The sequence below is a fragment of the Tachypleus tridentatus genome, chromosome 13, assembly GCF_004210375.1.
Source record: "Tachypleus tridentatus isolate NWPU-2018 chromosome 13, ASM421037v1, whole genome shotgun sequence".
NCBI lineage: Eukaryota > Metazoa > Arthropoda > Merostomata > Xiphosura > Limulidae > Tachypleus > Tachypleus tridentatus.
Window position 1 is genome coordinate 81,559,022 of NC_134837.1, and position 27,854 is coordinate 81,586,875.

The following is a 27,854-nucleotide window of genomic DNA, read 5'->3' on the forward strand; positions in this document are numbered from 1 at the left end:
AGCTCTTGTATGATTTAAAAACACTTTTGTTACTTGTAATTTCTTGTAGGTGCATAAATAGATGTGTCCTGTTCATGGTTTAGTTTTGTTTTTTTAAAGTGGTATTTTTTTTATTCCAAGCATTTTATTCAAAATGTTTATTGTTTTAAAACATGTTATAAAACTTCTGATTTTCTCCTTAAAGACAAGAAATATAAACTTATGGTGTTATGAATTAATAATAAATATTAAACATTTTTTCCCAAAAGATAATGGAATATATTGTAGAAATATTGTGTAATTGACACACCATTTACTTATTTGAACAGCACATTTTTCATCTGTGTAAAAATGGTAGATATGTAGCTGTTATGATCGAGTGTAAAGTCAACTCCAAAGTGTGGTTTATGTGAAAGCATAAATAATATTCTATTTACAGATTTCCCAAAAGTCTGTTACTTGAATTAATGAATATGTATTGTTTATGGAGGAGGATAGCCATGTTGCCATATAGTTGTTAAATGAACACAAATGAATGATAACAACATGTTGTGACAAAATAGTGAATTTTATCACAAGCTTCTTTTACATTATATAGTGAAAAAATATGAAGCTCTAATAATTTTTTCACTAACGTTGTCTACTGGTACACAGGTAACAGATGTTATCTACATATATTTCCAGATAACTTTGTTGTGGTGTAGACATAGATATATGCACATTACCTGTATGTGAATATAACTAGGTACCTTCCCTATAGTCTTACACTGCTAAATAAGAGATGGCTTGCACAGATAGCTCTCTTGTAACTTTGCGTGAAATTCAGAAAACAAACAAACTCAAAACAATAAGTTAGTCATAAAAAGATAATTAAGGGAAGTACTATTGACATGATCCATGGAGATGAAAAGAGCTTCTAATTGAATAGAATCAGATGCTATTTCATTCCAGCATTTTTTAACCCTTTTAGAAGATGTTATTACTAACATTATAGCTTTAATCTGCAAAATATAATAAATATAATAAAGCTTACTGGAAAATCAGAATATTATTGTACAACTCCAGCTTATCAAGAAGTACCTAGAGGCAACTGGTCCTACTTACTTGAAGCTCCTTGATGTGTGGAAGATGGACAGAGAAACAGAGGTGAGAAATGTGTGAATTAGTAGGACATAACCAATAGGTTTACTTCCAAGTATTTATTATTATATCATTGAAGTCACTTAACTTTTCGTATAAATAATTCTTCTAAAGTACAGGTGCACTAACTGTTATCCTACTCAATCAAATCAAAGTATTATGTTATTTATTAGGTTAATATTAATAACTGATTCTTCCACTAAAATAAAAAAAAAACTTAGGTTATTTCAGGTGACAAAGTCCACATTGTGACCAACTGATAAATCATTTTAAGCAATATTTATTCTTTTTAGTTCAATGTGGTCAGTAGTATGAAATATTTTTTGATGGAACAGTGGATGCTGTTAATTATTTTAAGAATCAATATCTTATTGATATCTCTCAGATTTTTCTTCCATCAGTGAAAACCTGATCATTTGAGTTATAATTTGTGCATAGTTCTCTGATCTTCATGTGGATTAGAAATCAGAAATTAACCCCTGCTGATAATTATTATACTTCCATTCTCTACGTTTATCATGATGCATTACTACTCTGCTTCAATGGTCAGCCTTTAACCTTCAATCTTTCCTTGGTTAATAAAGCATTAGTTTAGCTTGAACTTCACAGTGACTTTTATCTTTGTCAGAAGTTGAAAGGAATCTCCAGTGAAAGCACTATGCCTCTGTTAACTATCTACATCCTCTCTAACTCTTCAGTCAAAATGACTGTTGAAATCTGTAAATATCTCTGCTTCATCTGGCAGTTGCAAAACACTAATGAGACTATTGCAGGTAGCAGTAAATAAGTAATTTGACTAATTAAACTACAAATAGTAATATCTACATATATTTCCACTACCAGTGGTCAAATTGTTACAAAAAAAGAAGACTATGGAAGACAAGGTATATATCATTATATTTTCAAAGAATGATGAACTCTTAACTAATATAAGCCTATACTTTCAATGGGCTAAAAAAATAATTTATAAATGTTTTATTTATAAAGGAGACTTCTGAAAGCTTGAGAAAATTTTAAGTTTCACTTTTTTAATTTCCTTTGCAAATTACACTAAATAAATATTATGCAATGAGACAGTCTCAGTTTTAAAATATTTTGGAGTGAAATATTATTAAAATAAAGTTAGAGTTTTTAACATTTTTCTTACATATTGAAATTTACTGTGCTGTCTGTATAAGAAGGTCCTCTCCACTTGTAATATGGTTAAATAAATCAAAAAACCGTATGGTAAGAAAAGATGCTATGTTAAGATTTGAGAGTTTTTGGTTTTTTTCTTGTGAGCAAAGACATAATAACTGTGTGAAAGAATCAATTATGAGACTCAGTATGTTATGTCTTTTTATTGCTGGATGTCAAACTTTTTTATACTACATTCATTATATGTATTGTACACTCAAATCCATCCATTGATAGTAATTAAAAAAATTAATTTTATTACTCATTTGTTATTTATGTTGTACATTTAAAAACTGAACATTCATCTTTTATTTTGGGCTTTTTGATAGGGTTCAAGATTTAGTGCACACAGTTCCATCAAAAACAGGAAACTTCTATGGCATGGTACAAATGTTGCAGTTGTGGCAGCCATCATGAAGAGTGGGCTGAGAATTATGCCTCACAGTGGTGGGCGTGTTGGAAAAGGAATTTATTTTGCATCTGAGAATAGCAAATCTGCTGGATATGGTAAGGATGAATATTAGGGTGCGTCAAAAAACAAAAAGTTGTGACACTCAGTCGCTCGCTTATAATTTGATTCCATTCAATGAAAAAAATATGCTAGCATAAAAATCAATCCAATACATTAATATTTAGGGGTTGCGCAATGCGCACAAAATAACAACGTGCTTCCGGAACCAAACGAAAAGTTGGCATTAGTGAAAGGCTAGCTTCGGCTTTAGACAGAATCCAGATCAGTGACCGAAAAGCTGTGCAAATTTTGCTTCCTTTTGCAGCTCATATTGGACATAATATCGAGGATCTTGCCATTAGCCCAAGTTCCATAAGGAGGAAACAAATTACTAACCATTCTCTTCTAGCAGTTGAATTGAAGGAAAGTTTTTCTCCAAATGTTCCTTTGACATTACATTGGGATGGTAAGCTGATGCCTGACTTGGTTGGCAGAGAGAAGATCGAACGTTTGGCAATTTTAGTTTCAGGTGAAGGTGTAGAGAAGATTCTTTCAGTGCCCAAGATTGATAGTGGGGATGCAAATTTAGTAGCTTCTGAGATTGGATCAGTTTTAGTAGAATGGAATGTAAAAGACAGAATTAATTTGCTTTGCTTTGACACCACGGCGACCAATACAGGATCCAAATCTGGCGTCTGTCTGAGGATTGAAATGTTACTTGAACGTGAGCTCTTGCACCTTGCCTGTAGACATCACATTTTGGAGATTCTTCTGAGCACTGTATTCTCTACTCTCGTGATAGAGACATCAAAAAGTCCAGATATTACTTTGTTTTTAAACTTTAGAGATTGTTGGCCTAAAATTAATAAAACTAAGTACATAACAGCAGTAGAAGCAATGCCACTCCGAATACAGCCTTGGAAGGATGATATTATTCAATTTTGTCAGAATCTCCTTCAATCTTGTCAACCACGGGATGATTATAAAGAGCATTTGGAATTAGCTGTCATTTTTCTTGGATCTCTTCCACACGGACGTTCTTCAGTTTCTTCCCGTACTTCTGGTGCTGTACATCGTGCACGATGGATGGCTCGAGCAATATATTCTCTAAAAATTTGGATGTTCCAAGAGGAGTTTGGTAGACTGCAACCACGGCCTGCTTCATCTCGTGTTTCATTTAACGCACATTTCTGCAGCAAACTTGGCGAGTTGTGTGTCTTTATAACTAAACATTACTTGCTCTCATGGTTTACAGCTAAGGATGCTTCTGTGGCAGCTCGAAGGGACCTTACACTGCTCAAGGAACTTGCACTGCATGAAAATCATATGGTTAAGGAAGTTGGTACAAAGGCAATGAATCGGCATTTATGGTATTTATCTGAGGTTGCAGTTGGGCTTGCGCTCTTTGATGACGGTGTAACGAATAGCGACAAACTCAAGATGGTCTCAAATGTGAATACCGTGAAAGGATCTCCTAGGCCAACTCCACGTTTAACAGTTGATGCTGCAAGCAATGCTGTTTCCAGAAAACTTCCAGATTTTTTTACCTCGGCAACAAAGAAAATTTTCTACCATCTGGATATTAGTAGCGCATTTTTATCATTACCACCGAAAGAGTGGAGCACCTCCGAAGAGTACAAACAAGGAAAGGACAGAGTAAAGAAACTTTTTGTGACAAACGATGCAGCTGAAAGAGGAGTAGCTTTAATTCAACAGTTTATGGCAAAGGGCCGCACCAAGAACGAAGATCAATTTCAGTATATGATTCAGGTGGCAGAAGAACATCGGCGAACATAATGCGAAGGGGGCAGGCAAGATAAAACTTCAATGAAATAAATTTTTCTTTCAAGTTTTATGTTTTTTGCTAATTGTATAATCAATAAATATTAAATAATTTCTTTAAATAATTTAATTACCATTAACAATGTAATGTAGGGTAAATTTAAGGAAAATAGTGAACTTTGTGAGGGATGCTCAACCCCTAAATATTTCGCGATTGAAATGAAACTTTGTCTATGTTCTTTTCTCATGCAGTGGTACAACTGAGCAACTGAGCAAAAAAATTTTGACATTTTAATTTTTATCCTTTATCTGCTGATGCACCCTAATGAATATAGTTGGTTAGTAACAGCAGTGTGGAACTAAGTTTCATAGCATTAGAGTCCTGGCAGAATGTGTAAGGCATGTGACACTTGACATCAAGAGTACTAAAAGTAGCATAATTACATATTTATCATTTTAAAATTACAGGAAAAACACAGGAATACCTTTTTCCCAGATAGTTAATGAAAGATAAAACTACTACTCAACCAGTAGTTTAAAATAAGCCAAGTTGTTGTATTATGAACCCTGCTAATTGTAATACAATCTTATAAAGCTTTTCACAGTTCCTGCCATTACAAATACCTAAAGAAAAGTGGCCTTTATTGTATGTAATGTAAATAATAAAACTTTTTAATAATATAAACTTTTAAACTCTTAAAATATTTATAAACAATATTTTGCCATTTTAATGTTCTGAAACCTGATACTGAACTGGAGTAATCAATGGTCACACAGCCTGAGAGCCTGACTCCAGTTCCTGAGAGAAAGTAACAGAGTATATGTATAGACAGTTTTAAAACAGCTCTGAAGTTAATGACAATGCTTGTATTAACAGCAATATAGTGGATGAAATAAAAATTATGATGGATTATGGAAACTTCCTTTAAAATAAGTCAAGTTGTTGTATTTTTAAACTTTATACAACCACTGTTTGACAAATAAGTATCTTAGTTATGTATGTTGTATTCATTTTAAAATTTCTCTCCACATTAGTTTATAGGAAAATAAACAAAAGAGTGTATCTATCTTTTTTCATACCCATTTATAAATTCTAAAAATAAAAAATAATGAGTTACACAAGTCTGTAGTCTGCTAATTTTTCATTTTGTAGTTGTGCTGTTAAGATATACTATTATGTGGATGGTTAAAATGTAAGAACTGAAAATTATATGAATTTGGCACCTATATCTTATTATTAAATATTAAGGTCTTGGGTGTTTATCTCATTAATTACTATAATGCCTGACTAGAACATCAGTAATTGTGCAATTAGTATTGTTAGATTGATGTTGCTAGGTGTTTAAGCCTACCACTATTAGTCAGAGAACACGCAGTTTACAGTCATTGTCTTGTATTTCTTTTGTCATTTTTTTAACTACATTTTTGATGAAGTTAACTGTGAGATCATTAAGTAATAAATTACTGCATCAAGTCAGCAACTTTCATTTGTAAAATGGAAGATGTAGTTTAATTGGTTATTTTAATTTTATGCATTGAAAATGAAATTTATAATCATTTTAGCACAGAAAGGTTAATGTAAATTATTTAACTTACAATGGCTATATAGTGGGTCCCAGTCATGGTATTGGTATCATGTTCCTGTGTGAAGTTGTTCTTGGAAAGGAAAAGATCATCACCCTAGATAACCCAAGTTTGGTGAAACCTCCAACTGGCTTCGACAGTGTGTTAGCTCACGGATGCAAAGAGCCAGGTAAGTATATCTTAAAATAACTAAATGCTGAACCTGTGATAGTTTGTGGATACTTATAATATACGAAATGAAATGAAAGATATGCTATTGCTTGTTGAAGTCTTTGAAATGTCATAGCTGCTTTATGAATTGTTAATCTGCAACTTTATATATGCTGATAGTATGATTTTAAGTGAAAAATCTACTTAAAAAACACACCATTCTGCATAAACACAAGACAGATCTGATGATTATAAATCAAAGAAATGTGCATAAATGTCATGAAATCATTAGGAATAGTTTTTGAATGACTTACAAAAAACAAACTAACCAAATTAAAAATAAAATCAATTATGCTTTAGTAAATAAAATATTGTAGTTTTTCTGTCATACTCTAGAATGTGTATCAAGGAAATTATTTGAACAAACATTAATACAGGATTCAACAACATTCTAAAAGCATAACCTCTCTGTTAGTGTTTCACCTAAAGAATGCCACTTTTGGCCAGTTTTTGGATTTTGGTTAATGTGCAAACAGTGAACAGTACTTGAGATGACATGATGAAGATTTAATTTTGGAATATAAAAATAAGCTTTGTGTAAACATGCATCACTGAATAATGCTGAGTATAACATCATTCTCCAAAGGAAGTTTTGACAATGCATACCTCATATTCATAAAGTTTAAGGGCTTTGTGGCTATAGAAATGACTATATAAAACTTGTCATAATCTTAGCTGACATAACATTTAATTGCCATGGACTACATTTTTTAATTCTAATATATTTTAAACCATCTTATCTTTTGATTGTTTTTCATACAAACTTTATGATATTTTTTCATAGTATGTGCATACTGTTTTTTCATTGGTTTAGCTGTCAGTGGAATAAAATTTGTATTAATAACTTGTGTCAAATGATACTATAAGTGGTTTGAGACCTGTGTTAGACAGCTAACAGCTTACATTCAATTCTGAATTTAGTATTTCCAATACAGTAGTTTTCTCTGTTTACAAAATTAGTTTTTCCATCATTTGGTACCCTCTGTATGTAAACTTTTTTTTTTATAATGCATGCCACAAACCTTCTCTCCACCCCATGTGAACCAAAGATTCTAATATATTTCTCATGCAAATCAGCATATGTCATTTCTCCACCAACAGGAGAACACCACCATCACATGATGCATGTGACTTCCTCTATGTGCAACTACTTGATTTTCACTTCTCATTTGACAGTGATTAAGTTTAGATGTCTTTCTTTTATTCCAGTTCTTCTATGAAGCAATTTACTTTAGTTTAACTTTCATTTTAAAAGCATTTATGTACCTATGTTTTGCCATCAAATCCTTTGCTTGGTTTTCCATGTCAATGATTTCTGAATTTAATATTACCATTTTGGGTCCATCTTATATGTCTGATGCTATACTTCAGAATTCACTGTGTTTTCCCACACTCTACCTGAAGATTCTGTTCAACCCTCATAAGCTTTATTTATTTTATTTCTCAGATATGTTCCAATTTCTTATGACCCAAGTTCTTTCTTTTTTACATGATTCTGCCTCCCAACCTTATTTCATTTTTCCCTCATCCTCTGATATTTGAGTTCATGCTGAGCATGTCATCTCCCACTTGGGTGATAGCATCAGTATGCCTCATCCCCCACAGGCTTTGGATCAGTCTGCTCTCTGTTATCACAGGGTAGGCTGTCCTTATCTGGATCAACAATTGTTGAGTTTGATTTTGCCTATTTCATGGGGACAGGTCCCAAATCACCTGTACATCTGATAGGTGCCAAGTATTCCCATTTTTGTCTTACCACGATGGCTTTATTGCACTACAATAGCTAATTGTAGTATAAAGTAATCAGAAACATTCACTGTTTTATTTACTGTGTGCACAAAATGTTCATAAACATTTACTGAAATAATAAAATATGTTCCTGCTATTGTGTCAGAATAACACCAGATTTGATACTGAATTTGTGTTTGAAGTATCACTTAAGACTTATAATATTTCTTATTATACAAATAATTAAAAATTTCAAAAACTGAATTTAAAAGAACTCATAAGTTCAAAAATGAAAATAATTATAGTATTTATTTATTAGCCTTGTCTGAATAAAGAAATGAGAGAAATGCTTCCAATAACTAATAGTTGGGAAGGTTAGAATTTATTAAGCATTGGAGGATTGCAGTGCTAGTGAACTTATGATATGATTACAAACAAAGCTTGATGTAAGTATATTATAAGCTTTTTAAGACATTTGGTGGTATTTTGTTTTTTGTTTATTTACAGATCCTAAGAAAGATATACATCTAGAACTAGATGGGGCTAAGGTGACTGTACCACAAGGAAAACCCATTACTATGCCTCAGTACAATAAAAGCAACTTTTCACAGAGTGAATATTTGGTATACAAAGAAAGCCAAGTTAGGCTCCGATACCTTCTAAAATTGAAGTTTTGAGATGTAAAGATGATTAAGCACTAAAATTCTTGTTAGGTTTATGGGAATTTGTAGTGAAAAAAAATGTAATAGTGAGCACTTAATATATATATATATATTCTTGTTGTAAGTAGCTATGTTTCCTGGATTTTGAATGAAGGGTGGGGTGGGAAAAAGGATGAAGTAGACAGATGGATTGGGAGAGTCAGGGAAGATAAATTACAAACTTCTAAAGTAGGATCAGTTTTTATTCAGAACTCTATGTTAGCAAGGTGATCCACAACTAGAAGCTTTCAAATGTTTTAAGTTTTTTTTCTGTAATTGACTGTAAAGTTAAACAAACTAACCAGAGTTTGAATGATGATTTATTGAAAATTTCTCTCATTGGCAGTTCCCTGATATTGAATTTGTGGTATTCCATGAGTTCTAGTTCTATTTTGGAAATTTTTAGATAGGTTTGACAAATATTTATGACCAAGTCTTTCTCTTCCTAAATGTTGGTAGCAATACTAAGAGAAAAGTAAATGTAACTGTTATTCTGTTACTAAAGGCATTAACCTCTGCTAATTAGGTATGTAGATACTTTTGAAGTATCTTTCAATTTGGAAACTTGGGTCATATCCATATTATTCTTTTAAGATCAGAGAAACCCAAACATGCTTCAATTATCCACTTTATTATATTATAAAAATGGATTAGGGACAGAGAAAACTAAGTGTGTGGAAATATAAAATTTTTAGAATCATGAGTTATCTCCAACAGTCATGATTAGATCTTTTTCTCAAAGAACGTTTTTGTTAATGTTTTGTTAAACATGTATTTAATGAATTATATTTAGTGTTTTTCTATTTAAAAATGTTTTATTTCTTCTGTGACATGATTTTAATATTGATTGTTCATATTGTAACCGGTTTCAGTTCATGTGATTACAGCTAAATATAAATTGTTGTTTTATCATTTTTATTTGTGTGAGAAATAGAAGGTATATAGAAATATATATTTTATGCATTTTATTATTGTTGTAATTTGTAAAATCATCAATTTAGAAAGAAGTTATATCCAATATGCAATATCCCACAACATGTTTTTATAAACACCTTGTAGGATTTAAAATTCTATTTAATAAGCTGATAAGAAACAAGTACCTTTTCTAACTTATCTGTAGAATTCAAGTGCTTGTTCATCTTTTTCCATCAATGTATTGGGTGAGAAACCAGATCTTAAGAGTTATTAGTAGTTTTGTTTTCTCAGTATGATTGTCAACAGTCAAGGTCAATGCCAACAATGCAAATTAGTTTTGTCAATTGCCTTGCATTGAACAAGTTAAGAAAATAAACGTATATATGAATTACTATATTTGTTGTAATGATCATAGTGCTGTGATATTGTTAGTGTATTATTAACCATATAAAATTGTGGAGTTTCCTGGAACCACTTGATTTATTTTTTTGGAGAGTGAGGCACAGTCATGTAGCCGTACAAGATATTGTCCAATTTGGATAATATATGGATATGTTACTTCTAAAGGCATGTAAATACTGGGCACGTTTTATTGCTTATGGATACCCTTCAACATCGGGAAACATTTCCTGATTATGGCCTGCACCTCACTGATATAACTAGTCAGCTATTACGTTGTTTTATACTTGATAAAAACTTGCATTTATATGCTTGTAGAATATGACACATTCAAACAGTATCCAAATTGTACAATATTTTGGGTGGATTCATAGTTGTAATTCATCCTACATATTGTTGTTGATAGTTCTCCTTGAAGAAAATTAATTTATTTCTCTGCCTGAAAATAATATATGTGTATTGTTAATTTTTACTTGATTGTATAATACATGAACTGGATGCTGGCTTTCCATAATTGATAAGTATTACAACAACTTAAATAATTTTTTAAGTATGAGGTTTTACAATGTTTGGTAGCACATTTTTAAACTTACATTGTATGTAATTCAGCAGAACTTTTCTGTTCTTTATTGCATCAAGTACTACTAGGTATTTCATAGTGTATAGTTTGTGAGGCTTTATATCAATGGCAGCAATTATTTTATTGTGAGTAGGTTGCTACATAAAATGATACTAGGCATTTTATCTGTTATATCAAACAGCAGATTCGTCAAGATATTTAAGCTTATATTCCATTAACTACAAGTACCTATCACATGAAAAATTGGTCTTGGTGATGTCAAATAGTATGGTGTTGATACTGTATCATATTAATTAGTCCTTATGGGAATTTGTTTATAACATACCTTTCTCTATTCAGAGTCTATAGGTTTTCACAACGTGAAGTATTAAAGGAAAAGTTAACAGTTTTTTTGTTCATGTTATGTGTCATAACAAAGAAGCTACAAGTTTGCTGGATAAATAATGTATTACTCTAATAATTTATAATCCATTAATTACACGTATTGTGCTACAACTCTGTAGACCTTATTAGCATAAAGTGTTGCACAATAACTCATTTGGTTCCATACTAAATAATGTGTTACACCAAAATGTTGTAAGTTTTTATTGCATTGTTTTTCAAGGTTCATAGGATTTCATGACACATGTTTTTGATGTATTACCCCAAGATTCTCTGGTTTTTATCAAGATTAATGTACAAATAGGATCAATTTTGACTGAGATTCAAGTAGTTTCTAGATGAGAATTTTTTCTCACAAATATCAGGATTTTAATGTAATGATGACAATAGTAAGCTAACTTTAATTTAGTTACCTAACTCTTTCACTGCAGCTGAGAAATATATGACCTCAGCCAAATAATGATTATCCCAACCTATAAGGTCCAGAAATAATTTTTTTTCTCTTGTAGATTTACTTGGAAAGAAATAAAGAACTAGTTGTTCTTCAAAGATTATAAAATTACTTTTACTTCCTAATTTACAATGAAGCCCACATAATTATAAATGTTTATGATATTACTTGCAACATCCTTGATCCCTTTGTATCCACTGCATGTTACTTAGTCTTATAGAAACTGATGAAATCCACTCAGGTTTTGCTGTACTTTACAGATATACTGTTTGTCATTCTCAGTCATGGTAGTCCAAGTGTAAAACTTCTAGAACAGCATTTTTATCACCTAACTAATGTTGGTAATGGATTTGCTGTCAGTTTTATTATTATGTATTTTATATAGTAATAATATAACTGTTATATGAATATATAGGTTTTAAAACATTACTTAGATTAGTAAACTAAATAACATTTTTATGCAGAAAGAGTTGATATGGGCATATCTGTCAGTGGTATTGTCATATAATACATAAGGCAGAGGTAAAATTCTTTCTGAAACTATAGGTCCTGATTTGTCATTATTTTCTTGTAACAAATAAAATAGCAGCACTTCAAATCAAATAATTGTATTAAATTTTACATTATAATTAGATTAGTACAATTTGCAAGAGTAAATTTTGATAAATATTGTACAATATTTTTCAAACATTGACACAGAATCATCCAAAGAATACTTCAACTCTACGTGTTTGAAGGCAGTTTGTACAAATCCCATATATTCCATTACACTTTGTAAAAAGTAATTTTGATAACTTAAGTCATTTATTAGTATGTATAATTGACTGCATACTTCAACAATAAATATAATATTTGAAAAATCAATATTTAATTTGATTTTTACTTGAAATAAATGGAATTTAACATTTAAATGGCTTTTTAATCACATAATGGTTATTTGAAGTTTGTGAGTACATGTGAAAATTCAATATTTAGAGGTTAATATAATCAAGTTCAGTTGCAAAACACAATAAAAAAGGAAATTTAGAATTATATTTTAATCAAAATAATTTTATAGAAATTAAAAGATAAGTCATTGAAACTTTGCCAACTGTTATTATACTTGTTCCAACTTTCTTAAACACAGGTATAAATTATGATAGAACACATGTTCTGAATGATAAAATTCCCCCTTTTACATTTTTTATTATTTTTGTGAGTATTATAAATAATGTACACTTTTTTTGTTAATCAATTTTGAAACCACAAATTCTTCAAATTAAAATAGTTTAAGAGTTTGTATATTGATTAGAATGAAACACCTGTGGCTTCTTTTGAAAATAAAGACATCACTTTTAAAGTCCATTTTGACTTGAGTTTTTGACTATGTTCTTAAACTACATGCACAAATGCATAACTCAAATTAGCTAATAGGAATTTACAAATTATCTTGTTTATTTTAAGATTTTGGTCATAAGTTCAGTGATAATTGTAATTGAAACTGAATTTATTCCTTTGAAAATATTTTGTGTGTGTTTACATATAGAATTGAGTTTGGATAAAACTGTTGCATATATATGTATGTTTTTTATACTTCATCCACAAGGAATAATAAATTACTGTAATACAAACTCAACAAATCACAATTTTATCTGCAGTTAAATTTCTACTTAGTTACCAATGACTTCACATACTGAAACAACACTAACAAATAGGTTATACATGTGTGTAATGAGTTCTACAACAAAAACATTTCACATTGTGGTATATAAATATATCATGTTTTTTACACCTTCCAATCTTAATATAGTATTATCTAAAATTGATCAAATACTCTATGTGTAGATTTTACATAACAGATGCTCAAGGAAGTTATCAAGTTGAATTTATTTTAGTTGTTTTTATTTATTTATCATTCTATTGACTTCACAACTGTTTTGTCTATGGAAAGAATGAATCTAATGCTGCATTGTATATGCAAGATTGTAGGCAACAGGGTATTTCTAGTCAGTTGTGATCTCAAGGTTACAGTCTCCCTTATGTTTGAATGAGTAGAACCAGTCACCTGGGTAGCACTAGTCACTGTGAGTAAGTATATCATCACCTGTGAAGTAAAGTATGTTAAATGTAAATGTCTTATAGATGTTTTCAAATAAAGGTGAAGAAACAATAGTTCTGATCTTGAAAAAGCAAGTACATCCACTATGTTTATGTGTGCTGTCACAGTAAAGAATATGTTTTTGTACTTTAAATTGTGTTCAATCTCTTCATTTCATTTTCATGAACTTTGGTATATCTTTAATAGGTATCAGGTAGACCTGAATCTTCTGTTATGCAGTGGTCTTATTCTATTCTAAGAATATTCAGTTTTATGTAAATATGTGGTGTTCTCAGCTTAAGTTGATTACTTCATAGAGTTTTACATAAGACTACTTTACAATAAAGGTATTTTCAGGATAAATTATAAAGTAACACTGAATTAAACTAAACCAACTGAGTTCAAGCAATGAAATAACCAGACTTGACACAGTGTGTTATACAAGATGAAAACAATACTTTATGTCCAAAATATGGTGCATACTTGCATTAGGATACTGGACAGTCACCTTCTACTAGACTTGTGAATTGATTAGGTGGCTTTTACTTTTAGTATGTTTTGTCTTTAACCAACTCATATAATGTTTGTTTCTTAGTCCTCTGCTGGTGCAGTGGTAAGTCTACAGATTTACAATGCAAAAATCAGGGGTTTGATTCCCCTCAATGGACTCAGCAGGTAGCCTAATGTGGCTTTGCTATAAAAAACACACACATATTTCTTAATTAATCAGAAACACTGGACTTACCCATGGTGACTGTCACTACCCCATAATAAGTCATTCTTACATTGTTTTGTACTTTATTTTAATTAACGTTTTAATACCCATACCAGCCATCTTGCGAATACATTTTTACTTCAAGTGGGTTTCTCTTCATCACGGAAAAGGTTATTCTTAATGAAACATAATAGTACTACATCCAGTTATTAATTTCATTTCTGTTTTTGAGTGAACAGTACACTAGCTTTCTAACAAGAAGATAGAGGGTCAAATTTTGTTTCCTATCACTACAAACAGTCCTTTTCCATACTTCCCTGAATATGGAAGCAGAAACATGAGATATAAATTAATGAGAAATAATGTCTAGCTAACAAAAACTTAATAGCTCAACTTACATGATACTATAGGCTAGCAATCATGACAATTATTCAAAACTTCATTATTTTTAATGTCATCATTTGGAAAATCTTGAAATACTTTAATAAGTATGTCAAATGTGGGATTCTTTTATTTTAATAGCCACCTTATTTGTGGTTTCTGGAAGAATAAGAATATCTGATTATCAAAGATTTTCTTACACTATGCAGTTAATATTTGACATATAAATAGACAGAGCTTATTGTAAAGACTTAAGCAATTGTTGTATTATTGTAGTATTTTCAAGTACACAAATTTATCTTTTAGTTAGTATGTGCAAATAACTAGACCTTCAATCAGGAAATGTATTATGGAGTAAATCTAAATTCTGGCTGATTGAGTGTGAGGTAGGAAAGAGACTGGACATAATGATAAACAAAAGGAAAATCTTTATTTGCAAAAGTAGTCAGCATGACAAGTATACTGAACGGAAGACAGGTCCTTCATCACAGGTAAAATAAGTTGTAAAGCTTCTGTTGAGCTTTCTGAGAATTTAAGGAGTCTTTTCCAGAATAAGAGATTTTGTAATGCCAGTCCCTTCAGTGTGTATGCACTAGTTACATTACTTTTGGTCCTTTCAATAGAAAAATACAGAAGGTTATATGAGAATCTGCAAGATAAATTATGAAGTAATTCTGAATATTGCTAAAAGTAACTGAGTTTCCACTAAGAAATATTACAAACACATTATATGTTTGTGTACTTTCATTGTACACTATACTGTTACCTTTATCACAGTTGTAAATTGAACAAGCTGGCTTCACTCCTTCAAGACTTATTTCCAAACTGACTAATTCACTCAAGGTGATGTTTCTGACTGCTCAAGTCTCACATCACATATTTAAACCTGTAACGTAAATTCTCCCTGAAGAAGCCAGTGCTACCAATGTTTGTCATTCTCACTCAAACACAGGGAAGGCTGTAATCATAAAATAACACTTCACCTATAATTGAAATACTGTTTAAATCTGCACAACATGAGGTATTACAGCCATTACTCTCATGGGCAGTACAGGTTTGACATTAATAGAATGACGGAGGTATGAAAGCAGCTAGAACATATTCAATATTTAGCAATGTGTCATGTGAAAATTATAAGTACCTAAATTTTAAAAAACGTTTTAAAAACTACATTAAAATAAGAAAGTAGAGAATGAGTGACATGTCCTTCCATATTAAATTTGTCTTCAAGTCAACATTAATTTTAACTGTAAAACTAATTAAATTTACAAATTTGCATGGTTAAGAAGTATAGCTTTCTTGTATGTAAACAAATAGTGGGATTGACCATCACATTAGAACATCGTCAAAGGTGAGAGAGGAAGCATGTTTGGTGATGGGGATTTGAACTCATGATCCATAGATTATGAGCCGAGCACCGTAATCACCAGACCTATTATACAGCACTTATATTCACAGTACATAGGGAATAACACTAAATTAATACAAAATAAACAGCATAATATCCATCAATGCTGATTAAGTTCATAGAAAAAAACAACTGTATCAAAATGAACTTTTAGTGTTTATATGACAAACAGTAATACATACTACAAAGCCTCTTTCAGTGAAATTATTCAAAACATGAAGTAAATTCCTTTCAAGTAAATATAAACCATAAGATCATTCTCTTTACAGACATGCATATTTACAAATATATTTCCTTGACTGTGACACTAAATGAAATGCAAAATATATTTGCTAGACAATATTTAAAATAAAGTACTGAACTTAATATGCAGCACAACAAAATAAGACCTTTACACAAAATCAGAGCATGAAACAACTTATGTTGAAATTAAATTAAATTGCATTAAATAAGCACAAAAAATGAACATGATGGATACTAATAACCCTTTTAGTTGCACAAAGGAATAATATAAAATATTAATTTAACTATATGGTAAAGTGAAATAAACTATTTATATAAAATACAAGGCAAATCCTTTAGATATAAACAAGTGAAGAATATATAATTGATGCTTGAAACCATCAGTACTTGTTAAAACTTCATAATTGTAGAATTGAGGAAAATAACACAAGTACAACATTTATTCACAACCACAGTTTCGGCAGTTAAGGCATCGTCAGTTACAGATTAAAATGTTTCATAACATGATTTATATGTATGTTTAAACAAAGAACCAGAAGTGACCTTGGCATTCACTAAAGATAAGCAGAGAGGAGGTTAAGTTGGTTTGGTGTTGTTTGGAACCTTTTCTGGATTTGTTTTTAGACTTCTATTTATCTCTACAATTTCCAAACCATCTAGTTGTTGTTTTTTACCTTTTTCACAGATATTTCTAATTTTGCATTTTTTTTCTGGATCACATTGGTGTTTATTTTTACCAACTTTGTCCAGTGTCATTATTATACACACACCAGGAAGACTCTTAAATTATCTATTAGAATTACTTTCTTCATTTCCTGGAAGATTTTGTCGTTATTTGTTGATCCATTCATCTGACACTTGTCAGGAAATTTGAAATTTTTACCTTAAATAATCAGAAAGAAACAACCAACATATTTCAAGATGATACATAAAATCGGAGAATTAACATCAATAGTTTTTAGTCAAGTATGATTTATTGTTCAGCCTCCACTGCGTGACGTCATGCCTCTCCATCCAAAACGTGTGTTCTTGAGAAGATGGCACAATCTGCAAATGTTTATTTAAAAGTTTAACACTCATTAGTTTTCAAATGTTATTTCTGTAGACTGTTTTATTTATTTAGACGGCCAAATGAAATGATGAGATCACGTGATGGGCATGACTTAAATACTAGAAACGTTTTGAAAACTTATGAAACAATTTGGACCGTATAAATGCAAGTTAGGCTAAGATAAATTATCTTTGACTTGTGAGTCTATTACGGTATATGATTAATTACTGTGTAAATGAACTTATTAATCTGCTGCTGTTAAGTACTTGGTTTTGTAAACATTGGGTTTCTATTTCAGCAGAGTGATATAACTACAAGAAGTACCACAGGCACGAGACAATTAACACGTTTAGTGATATCATTATATTAGTATCTACTGTAAACGTAAGCTTATGACTGAAAATTACTAAAGCTAATTTATAAAATATTAAATTTAGGAAGTAAAATTATTTCATTATCATTAAGAACCTGTTCAACAACAATACTGAAGTCAAGAGAAGATTATTTCAAAAAGAAATAAGACCAAAACTTAGCTTCAAAATATGCTCGAAGTGAGATCGAAAATTTGCTGTTATGATGAAGCAGTATGTAAATTATAAAAAAGAATTAGTTTGGCTTGTTTTGAATTTCGCGCAAAGCTACGCGAGGGCTATCTGTGCTAGCCGTTCATAATTTAGCAGTGTAAGTATACAGGGAAGGCAGTTAGTCATCATCACCCACCACCAACTCTTGAGGTACTCTTTTACCAACGAATAGTGGGACTGACCGTAACATTAACACCCTCACAGCTGAAAGGGCAAAAAATTAGAAGAAAGAGTAAAAGACAAAAATGTAAGAGATATATTACATAAATGAAACCTCTAAAAGAATTATGAGAAAAACATCTGATTGAAGGAAATTATGTGAAACACAAAAAGATATAATTGAAGTAGAGAAAAAAGTACAAAATGTTATCAATGAAGCAAAAGATAAGCTCAAAACGACACAACGTACAGAAGGATTACTGCAACATAACCAAATAAAGTCTAAAAAACATAATTGAAAAACAGACGGACATAACTGAAATACAAAAGGGTTACAACATAAGAATGAAAGAAGCCATAGGAAATATACAAAATGGAGTAAACTAGCAAAAATATCTAAACGCAATCAACAATTTCAAGGACCAAGCCAGCTATACCTCTTTTTGCGTCCACTCAAGAATTTCTAACTTAAATATTATTAACTGTGCCATATAAAATAGAAGAATCCCAGGCCTACACCTGTTATCACTACTGTTATGCCACCTGTAACTACAAATCATTTTTGAAATACTCCAGCTACATTGCTTTCTTATGAACGTGCATAGTACAACGGTTAACAACATCTCCGTATTGAAAAACAACAACAGACCAGGGTACCATTGTGAGTCTTATGAGGAACAGATTTAAGTCATTTAATAAAAAGCAAAATAATGGTCTTACTGTTTATTTGCAAGAGTAATCTATAAAATAAATGTAACCGCTATCAGTAACTGAAGGCTACATTATCAAGTAAATTTTGAGTGTAACGTGAAAATGAACTTTGTGAAGCAAAGTTTAAGAGTAGAAAAGAGGGAAAAGACGATTAAGCTAACCGTTCTGAAAAAGTGGAAAAATAGGAAAAATTGTCCAATTATCTGATTCAGATAATACACGTAAAATAATGGATTTGTGGCATGTGACCAATAAAGAAATGTTATAGCAGATGTGAACATGCGAATTAACTAAAAGCAAAGTAGAAATAACTCTTTTTTTAATGACATACGTAGACGTGGCAATGAAAACTATGTACATTAAACTTTCAAATAAACAACTATAAGCACAATTTGCGTATCACAGAATTGTCAGTTAAAATAGTGTGGAAATACCAAATCCTCCTGATAGAAGTCTAGAAAAACTCGAAGGACAGAAGGTGTTCGAACTGCAATGCAAATAAAAAAGCCTGTAAGAAATATTAATTGCTGCTAATGAACGACAGAAAAATAGAATTGTTATAAATGTATAGAACATAAGTATTATAGTTGAGAATATGGTATCTCAAGAAATGATAATAATTGAAAAAGAAGATACCCTGAAAAAAAACAAACCCAGAGCAAATTACCCTGAGAGGAAAACGGAAAAACTAACCAGATTTCAAAAAAACAACAACAATAATTAGCTGGAATTAAGGGTCAGAGTTCAGCTGTGAATACTCAATATGCTCTAGTGGAGATAAGAATGTTTCGAACTAATGAGTGAAAGTAAATAATATAATACTGTGTCAAACACACTCTTTTTTTATCCAATGTTAACGAGACATTTTGCTTAATAGTTGTACTCTAATAACCTCTGTAAGTCGACATGATTATGTTGTTGATGAGATTATTGATGTGATATACCATGATTTCACCCCAGCTTTTAACTAGAAGGCTTTGCAACCCAGCTACACTTGCTGTTTTAGAGGTGTGATTAACAATATTCTGACCTAGTTCTACCCAACGGTTTCTATGGGATTACAATCTGAAAACTTTTCTGGATATAGAAACCTTGTAACGTCTTCCTGGTCGAGATAATACTGTTTGATATGTGAGCTATAGTTGGTGGCATTGTCAACCTGGAACACAAGATTATTTCTAATCCTTGCTCTAGTATATGACTGAAGTATCGTCTCCATTGACATTTCCTCTAACACAGAATAGCAGTGGGAATAGGTGCATCTTGTCAATGGGGGACTATTTCACAAAATAGCCAGAATAATATGCTGTTTCTAACCAAGAATCAGCAATTCTAACACGGAATCCAGTAAGATAAGTTATTTCAAGGTTTTGGGATGCCTATGAACCTTCACTTGGATACGAATGGAGCTTTAAAACAACTTTTTATAAATTTATTTCATGAGCAAGAATATGATAACACACCCTCTTCATTCAGTAAGCTCTTGGAGCATCTTGTATAGTAAAACCGTGAGAAATGTGTAATACAACGATACATAAAATATATATTATAATGAGGTATAAATTTGATGTTAATTATTTTAAGTATCACAGATATACTTTGATATATTGTTTACGCAGAGTATTCTTGATGAGTACACTGGAATGGATGCAAATGCCTGTTACAGAAAACACAAGTGTAAAGGACGACGTTACAAAACTCTTCCGTTGTTCGTATTTAGGTCATATAAGATATATATTAAATGTAAATGTAAATCTGACATTGATAATTCGATATAAGTTGAAAACATCTTTTTTAAAACTTCATGCTTGATGTTGCAACTCAGCAATACTAAACAGTAAGTTTCGGAATCAGGAACCTAGTGTTTATTTAAAGATGTCCACAGAAAAATAGTTTCATAAAACTTGTTAATGTGTTATAAAAATAAACTCCTAAAGTGGACGTGTTTTTTAAAAGAAAGAAATTTTTAAAAAATTTGAATTTCGTTTTATATCTTAGGGGCATACTTCAATGATGTTTACAACTATAAAAGAGCCAGTTAAGTGAGTATAGTAACTATGAAAGCAGGGATCGTTTGTTTGTTTGTTTTTGAATTTCGCACAAAGCTACTCGAGGGCTATCTGTGCTAGCCGTCCCTAATTTAGCAGTGTAAGACTAGAGCAAAGGCAGCTAGTCATCACCACCCACCGCCAACTCTTGGGCTACTCTTTTACCAACGAATAGAGGGATTGATCGTAACATTATAACGCTCCCACGGCTGAAAGGGCGAGCATGTTTGGCGTGACGGGGATGCGAGCCTGCTACCCTCAGATTAGGAATCGCACGCCTTAACACGTTTGGCCATGCCGGGCCTAGGGAGTGATCGATTTTCTGTTTTTAAAGTTGTATATTTATTTGTATTTAATGTTTTTCAGCTTTATTTTCATTTAATAAATAAAAATAATAAGGATTAATATAGATTTTTTTTCATATAAACTAAAGTAAAAGGGAAATCAGTATTTTAAATGCAGGGATATCGCGGAAAGTTCTCAACGAAGAAATTGTTTAATTTAAAATGCAATAACAACAACTTTTACAGCAAGCAAGTTCTAATTTTAATTATTACAACATTTTAATGTAACTTTTACAATGAGTCGAAACATTGTAATAACTGAAATCGAAACTCACCCATTGTAAAGTTGCCGTTATTATATATTTGAATTAAATCTTCAGTTCAAAAAGTTTCTCAGATGGCTCATTGGTAAATTTAGGAGCATATAACGTCAAAAGAAAAGTTCGATAGTCGTGATGAGTAGAGCACAAATATCTTACAGTGTTGTTTTGTTTTAACAAAAAACAAACAATTGGGGCCGGCATGGCCAGGTGGTTAAGACACTCGACTCGTAATCTGAGGGTTGTGGGTTCGAATTCTCGTAACACCAAACATGCTCGCTCTTTCAGCCGTGGGGCGTTATAATTTTCAGCCAATCCCACTATTCTTTCGTAAAAAAAAGTAGCCCAAGAGTTAGCGGTGGGTGGTGGTGACTAACTGCCTTCCCTCTGGTCTTACACTGCTAAATTAGGGAAGGCTAGCGCAGATAACCCTCGTGTAGCTTTGCGTGAGTTTCAAAAACAAACAATCAACTTAGGAACACAGCAACACAATGTATGAAAATTCGAGTTATTTTTTTCGTATAAACTCTCAGACTTCTGCCGAGCCACCGGAGAAAGGAAACATAAACGAAAAATTTTGTTATTATTTCTACAAAAATACTTCAATTGTATAATGCTCTAAATTTCTATGACGAAAATTATTTTTTGTTAGAAAATTACATGTTCACATGAGTTTTTTATAACTTTTATCCGGTGTTGAAGCTCAGAATAAGATATAATTGTGTCTGTTAAATTGGTTATTTACAAAATTTCTGTTTTATTCAGTTATTCTCAGTTATTCTGAATTGTTTTTGAATCTCTTACAAAGCTACTCGAGGGTGTCTGTGCTAGCCGTCCCTAATTTTGCAGTGTAAGACTAGAGGGAAGGCAGCTAGTTATTACCACCCACCGCCAACTCTTGGGCTACTCTTTTACCAACGAATAATGGGATTGACCGTCACATTATAACGCTCCGACGGCTGAAAGAGCGAGCATGTTTGGCGTGACAGGGATGTGAACCCGCGACCCTTAGATTACGAGTTGCACGCCTTATCCCGCCTGGCCATGCTGGGTCGATATTAAAGGTTAAATTGTATAATATTTTTTTATTAATTTTAAATTCTAGAAAAATAAATTATCACGTATCGTGCAGTTTGCAACATTTTGAGAATAATTATAATATTTATTATTTTTCTTTTATTTGCACGTCACATCGAGATTTTAGTATTCTTTTGCGCAACGTTTGCAGTTTATGACGCTAGTTTCTGTCTATGCTTGTGCAGTTTGATATGCATTATTGTGTTATTTATACTATATGTACTAGTTTGATGCTTAACATGTTTGAGGGCCCGGAATGTCCAAGTGATTAGAGCGTTCGACTCGTAATCTGATGGTTGCGGGTTCGGACTCCCGTCACACCAAACATGCTCACCCTTTCAGCCGTAGGGCGTTGTAATGAAAAGTCAATCACACTATTCGTTGTTAAAATAGTAGCCCAATAGATGGCAGTGGGTGGTGATGATTAACTGCCTTCCCTCGTCTTACACTGCTGAATTAGGGACGGCTAGCGCAGATAGCCCTCGTGTAGCTTTGTGCAAAATTCAGAAACAAACAAACAAATAACATCTGAGAATACTTCTAAGAATGAAAATTTAACACTTTAATTTTTTATATTTTCATTGTATAGCACTGCTCAAAATACAGTGTTAACAAACTGTACTACTTGTTTGCTAAAATTTACAATAGACGAGCTTTGATCGAGGGTGGAAAAAGAGGTCGCCAACCGCACTAGATTGATGTGACGTCAGACCTGTATTTGCTTTAAGAAAATAAAAAAATAAAAAAGTCTGAAAATGGCGGCTCCGTACAGTAATATAAGTAAAATTGAGGGGCAGACTTGGATTTCTTGGGCTGAAAGTATCGGATTTCAGAGTCCGAAAAGTGAGTATTAGAAATACGTATTCTTTTAACTTTACATAACTGAGGTATAACATGATGATTTTTTCTAAACGTTACAACCGAACTGAAATGTATATGAATAATAAGGTAAAGTTGGATTTTTGACACCACACCAGCTGAGAACGATTGAATTGCCTCTCGAGTACGATTCAAATTTGTAAATATGTGAGTCATCTTGTCATGCTAAAATTTACAGTTATTTTAATATAATTGTACAAAAACATTTTCGTACTGATTATAGAAAAACGTTTGTCTTGCCATAGGTATTAAGAAGTGTATGCCATCTCAATAACGAGACAAAATTTATCCGGAAAAATGACAGTAGTCAAAAGTGTTATAAATACAAAATTACAAGTACAACCTACAAGTTACAGCTTAAAAGTAAAACAGTGTTATTAGCTTTAAGTTGAGGGATTTTTGCTGCGTATTATTGTTGAATTTTTAAATTTATTCTGAACCACCACATATTAATTGACAAAAATAACATTAACTTAAATTCCAATGTATTTGATGTTATTTTTGATGCATTGTTTTTTATGGTATAAATTGTGTAGAAGTCTGTAGAAAATAGATTTATGATGAAAGTCAGTTTGAATATAGAATCTGTAATTTGTACCATAACTACAAATTTTCCAAGTAGTGTCAACAAAAATTGAACAAGTTTTAGTTTTATAAATTAATATATATTTGTAAAATCTAAGAAGAAGAAAAGTAATTGCATTCATTTTTTCAAAGAATTTATCCCTTTATTTGAGAAGTGGCTGTTGTAGAACTTTCAGCAAAAAATCTGTACACTGTGTTATATTTTATTGAATTGTGGTGTCTAATATGTGTATTCATTGGAAGATCAGGCTACTGAACAGTAGGGAGACCTAGAGAATTATAGTTTCCAGCTATGGATGTACCTAAATGTGTAATCACAATTACAAATATGTAAATCTCCCATAAACAAAATGCAAATTAGTGTACACCAAACAACAAATGAAAAATATCTAAAGTACCAATACATGTTGAGTTTGCATGATTTATTTCAAGGTAACTGTGTTCTAACCAGTCGTAAATCAGTTTTAAAACATTGCAATGGTTGCTAATCGTAATAAATCACACCATAGCTTTTTTATGCTCTATTTTGGGCAGTTTTGTTAGATTCAGAACCATTTTTTTATTTGAAAAAACACAAACAAACCTTTAAAAATGTTTAAAATTCTTTTTAGAAATTGAACTTCCTTCATTTGTGACAGCATGACAAAATAAGATAAATGGAGATTGTAAACAGATTATATGTTTTCTTAGCAACAGCTTGCTTTGTCATATCATCAGTTGTAAACACACAATATGTTTACAAGAGTTTGCTATATATCATGTTGTTGGATGTGGCTAGAGCAAAAGAACATTTGTAACAATAGTATGGGATGAAAGTGGTGTGAACGATGTATCAATTACATCATGACATGATGTAAACTGGTGGAGGTTATTACTAGCTATGTATCTGTCAATCACAATATTTCAAGTTTACAATTTAAGTAATTACAGAATCTCTCATATTTTCATAGGTACATATGGTATAGGTAAGCTAATGCTTCATCTTTAACATATGGTTATTGACAGTTTTAATTTCACTTATCTATACAACATGAATCCATGTGAGTGAGTTTGAAACGGATGAATTTTATTAAGACAACATTTTACCTTGTCTTGACATAGTCTCAGGTCACCAAGTAAAGCAATAAGTTGATACAAGTCATTGAAATTTTGTTAACATTGTTTCAATGGGAAGGTTGTGTGTGTAAATGGCTGGTTTATAGCTACAGATTTTAATTAACTACATAATTGATTTTACAGTATAAATTACTAATTTGTGACTGTAGAATATGATATATGAATTATTATTATTATTATTCAAAAATTGCCAAAACCCATTACTAACAGCATTTGTGAGGTTCTCATATACAAGTTTTTAAAACACTTGTGGCAAAGATCTGCAAGTAAATATGCAAGTGTTTACAAATTTATTTTTGTCTAGGTAGAGATCATCATGGACGAAAAATGATGTTTTAAGAAAGAGTTTAGTGATAATTCTTTTTTTCTAAACTTATGTTATTAAGTAAAACTATAGCAGATAATTTGTTATACCATGATTCTAGTTTTGAGATTCAAAAAGTTAAAAATGTTTTCTGAATAAACTTAATCTATTTTTACTTCATAAATGTGAAGATCATTAATCTCTTAAATTGAAATATATTTTTCTTGCTATAAAATTTCTCTGGAAGTTTAATGTTATCAACAGATTTAGCTAATTAATAATGTTTGTTGAAATCAGGATTGATTGTTTGTGCTAAAGTAATTTTACAGACTCTAAGTTTATATATTGATTCTTTTAACCTTTTATCTGGTTACTTTTATAAATATCATTTTAACTTCTACTAAATGGCTTATTTTTTTAACCATATGCTTTTCAACATGTGATATACTATTTTGAGGCTTGAGTTGTGGAACTAATAAAACTTTCTGAAACATAATACAACTTTATACAGTTCATCTTGTCTACTAGATTCCTGTTTAATCATGTATTCTACCTTTCTAAAGTTGGGATCTTTAAAGCTGCTAATTTTCATGTATTGATTACACCAAAATATAAAAATTTATAACAACATTGAATAACAGATTTCTGCATTATTCTTCTCTACTAAAAGAACTATAATTCTATAATAGTGTGGTTCTACTACTCTTAGGTTCTTTACTATTTTGAATGAGAAAACATGTGCAGAAATTCCAATGTCCTATTTCTGGCACACGAATCTTTGTAAGAATAGTAATAATTAACTTGGTATTCCTTAAAAATTTTATTTAAACAATAAAGTGTACATTGTTATTAGTTGAAATGGGTGTATTGAGCATCATGGCTATAAAGTCAAACTACAGGTGATGCTAACATAAACTTTCAAAATGTGCAACAATTGGCCTTAATTTCCCAAATCTGTTAAACCAGAAACAAAAGTCTTTTTATGGCATTTATGGCAATGTTGAAAAAGCAGTCATTTATCTCCAAATTTAAAAAAATAATAATTATTTAATAAAATATGTCAGGTTATTGTAAAAGCTAGTTTTCTTAGTGATGAAAGTGAAGATATGGCTCTTCGTAATAAAACAAAATATACTCGGTGGCAAACTAAATAAGACAAGCCTTACCTGTGAACATGCAAATCATTTTAACTGTGTATATAATATATTAATACTCAAATGTTTGTGATCACATTCCTTCTATTCATAAAGTTATGTATGAAATACAGGGGGTTTAACATTCTAGATAACTAAATGTAAATCAACTTATCATTTTCATTTTAATATCTTGTTTTGGTTCTTTAAATTGTCATTTTACGTACTAATTCTCTCAAACTTTTTAACCAAATATATTCCATCTACTGTAAGAGAGGTCCAAAACACCCTATCACATATATAAATATATGAGTGGCAGGAGCTTTATGCTTAGAGTATCTAACTTTCAACAAAAGATCATTCTTATTACTGTGTTGGTTTTAATTTGGAAGTTTACATAGAAATTCCTCCTAAGATTCTACAAATATTTTGTCACTCATTTTAAAATTTCTAAACTAAACTATGTGATCCCAAATAAATAGAAATTAGTAATCTGTAATTGAAAATTATAAATAACTTTTGAAGTTTTCTCCTGATTTTTGTAAAAATAAAAATTGCAATTATGAAATTGTCACCACAGTAAACAGATGTTGATTATAAACTTAGAAACTACATATTTGCTAATGATCACTTACTGATGTTATAAATATATTACCAATAAGAACGATTTAAGTGATTTCTAATGTGATATTTTCTATTAATAATAATTTCTAATCATAAAAAGCAACATATGTAAATTAGAACTAAAAATATAATTAGTAACGAACATAGTTAATTAAGTATACAATTCATATTATCTTTCTTACTATCATTCTAATGCATTATATTCTCATTTGGGTACCCTCATTGTTAATGTAAATTCAGTAGTATCTTGTGAGGTTCAGCCAACCTTGGAGTCTTGCAATAGTCCGTCCAAGTCCTTAGACTAAGCTGTGGTAAACAAGTACTTGTATTCTGTGTCCCAGTTTATGCAAATGGCGTATGGTGAGCTCAGCTACCTAGAGCTTTCATTGTTTAATGCATTGCCTTATCTTCTCTTGCCCTATCTATTTTTTGTGTGACTGTATAACCATGTTGTATGTTTTGGTGTGTAATTTTACAATAAGACTATTCTTTCTTTTATAAAATGAAAATTGTTTCTAAAGAACTGTAAAAAAAATCAGATACAAGGCTACTTTTATGTCAAAATCTTCAGTATTGGAATTCAAAGTATAAAAATCATATGTTTTATGATTATAAAACAATTATACAATATAAGCATGTTGTGATGCATATTTTCCAAGAGTCGATTTTGAAAACATT

General features: G+C 31.1%; 1 protein-coding gene, 1 long non-coding RNA gene and 1 pseudogene across 5 annotated transcripts in view; 2 read left to right on the forward strand and 1 right to left on the reverse strand.

Moving 5' to 3' along the window:
- The window catches only part of LOC143237359 (protein mono-ADP-ribosyltransferase PARP3-like), a 31,998-nt gene extending 19,177 nt beyond the window's left edge, over positions 1-12,821 (forward strand). For all 3 annotated transcript variants that reach the window (XM_076476520.1, XM_076476521.1, XM_076476522.1), the window contains 4 exons: positions 1,045-1,125; positions 2,625-2,802; positions 6,138-6,281; positions 8,558-12,821. In XM_076476520.1, coding sequence (XP_076332635.1) covers positions 1,045-1,125; positions 2,625-2,802; positions 6,138-6,281; positions 8,558-8,727 — 573 coding nt within the window. In that variant the 3' untranslated portion in view covers positions 8,728-12,821. The remainder of the gene's footprint in view (positions 1-1,044; positions 1,126-2,624; positions 2,803-6,137; positions 6,282-8,557) is intronic.
- A 2,246-nt stretch (positions 12,822-15,067) lies between these two features.
- Positions 15,068-18,636, reverse strand: LOC143237629 (uncharacterized). The gene is made up of 3 exons (XR_013020171.1): positions 18,533-18,636; positions 17,185-17,348; positions 15,068-15,263 (listed from the first exon to the last, which is right to left on the reverse strand). It is a non-coding gene; the product is annotated as an uncharacterized LOC143237629 (long non-coding RNA).
- A 4,582-nt stretch (positions 18,637-23,218) lies between these two features.
- Positions 23,219-27,854, forward strand: part of LOC143240654 (uncharacterized) — a 70,790-nt pseudogene continuing 66,154 nt past the window's right edge. The window contains exon 1 of the transcript XR_013021871.1: positions 23,219-23,378. The product of XR_013021871.1 is annotated as an uncharacterized LOC143240654 (transcript). The remainder of the gene's footprint in view (positions 23,379-27,854) is intronic.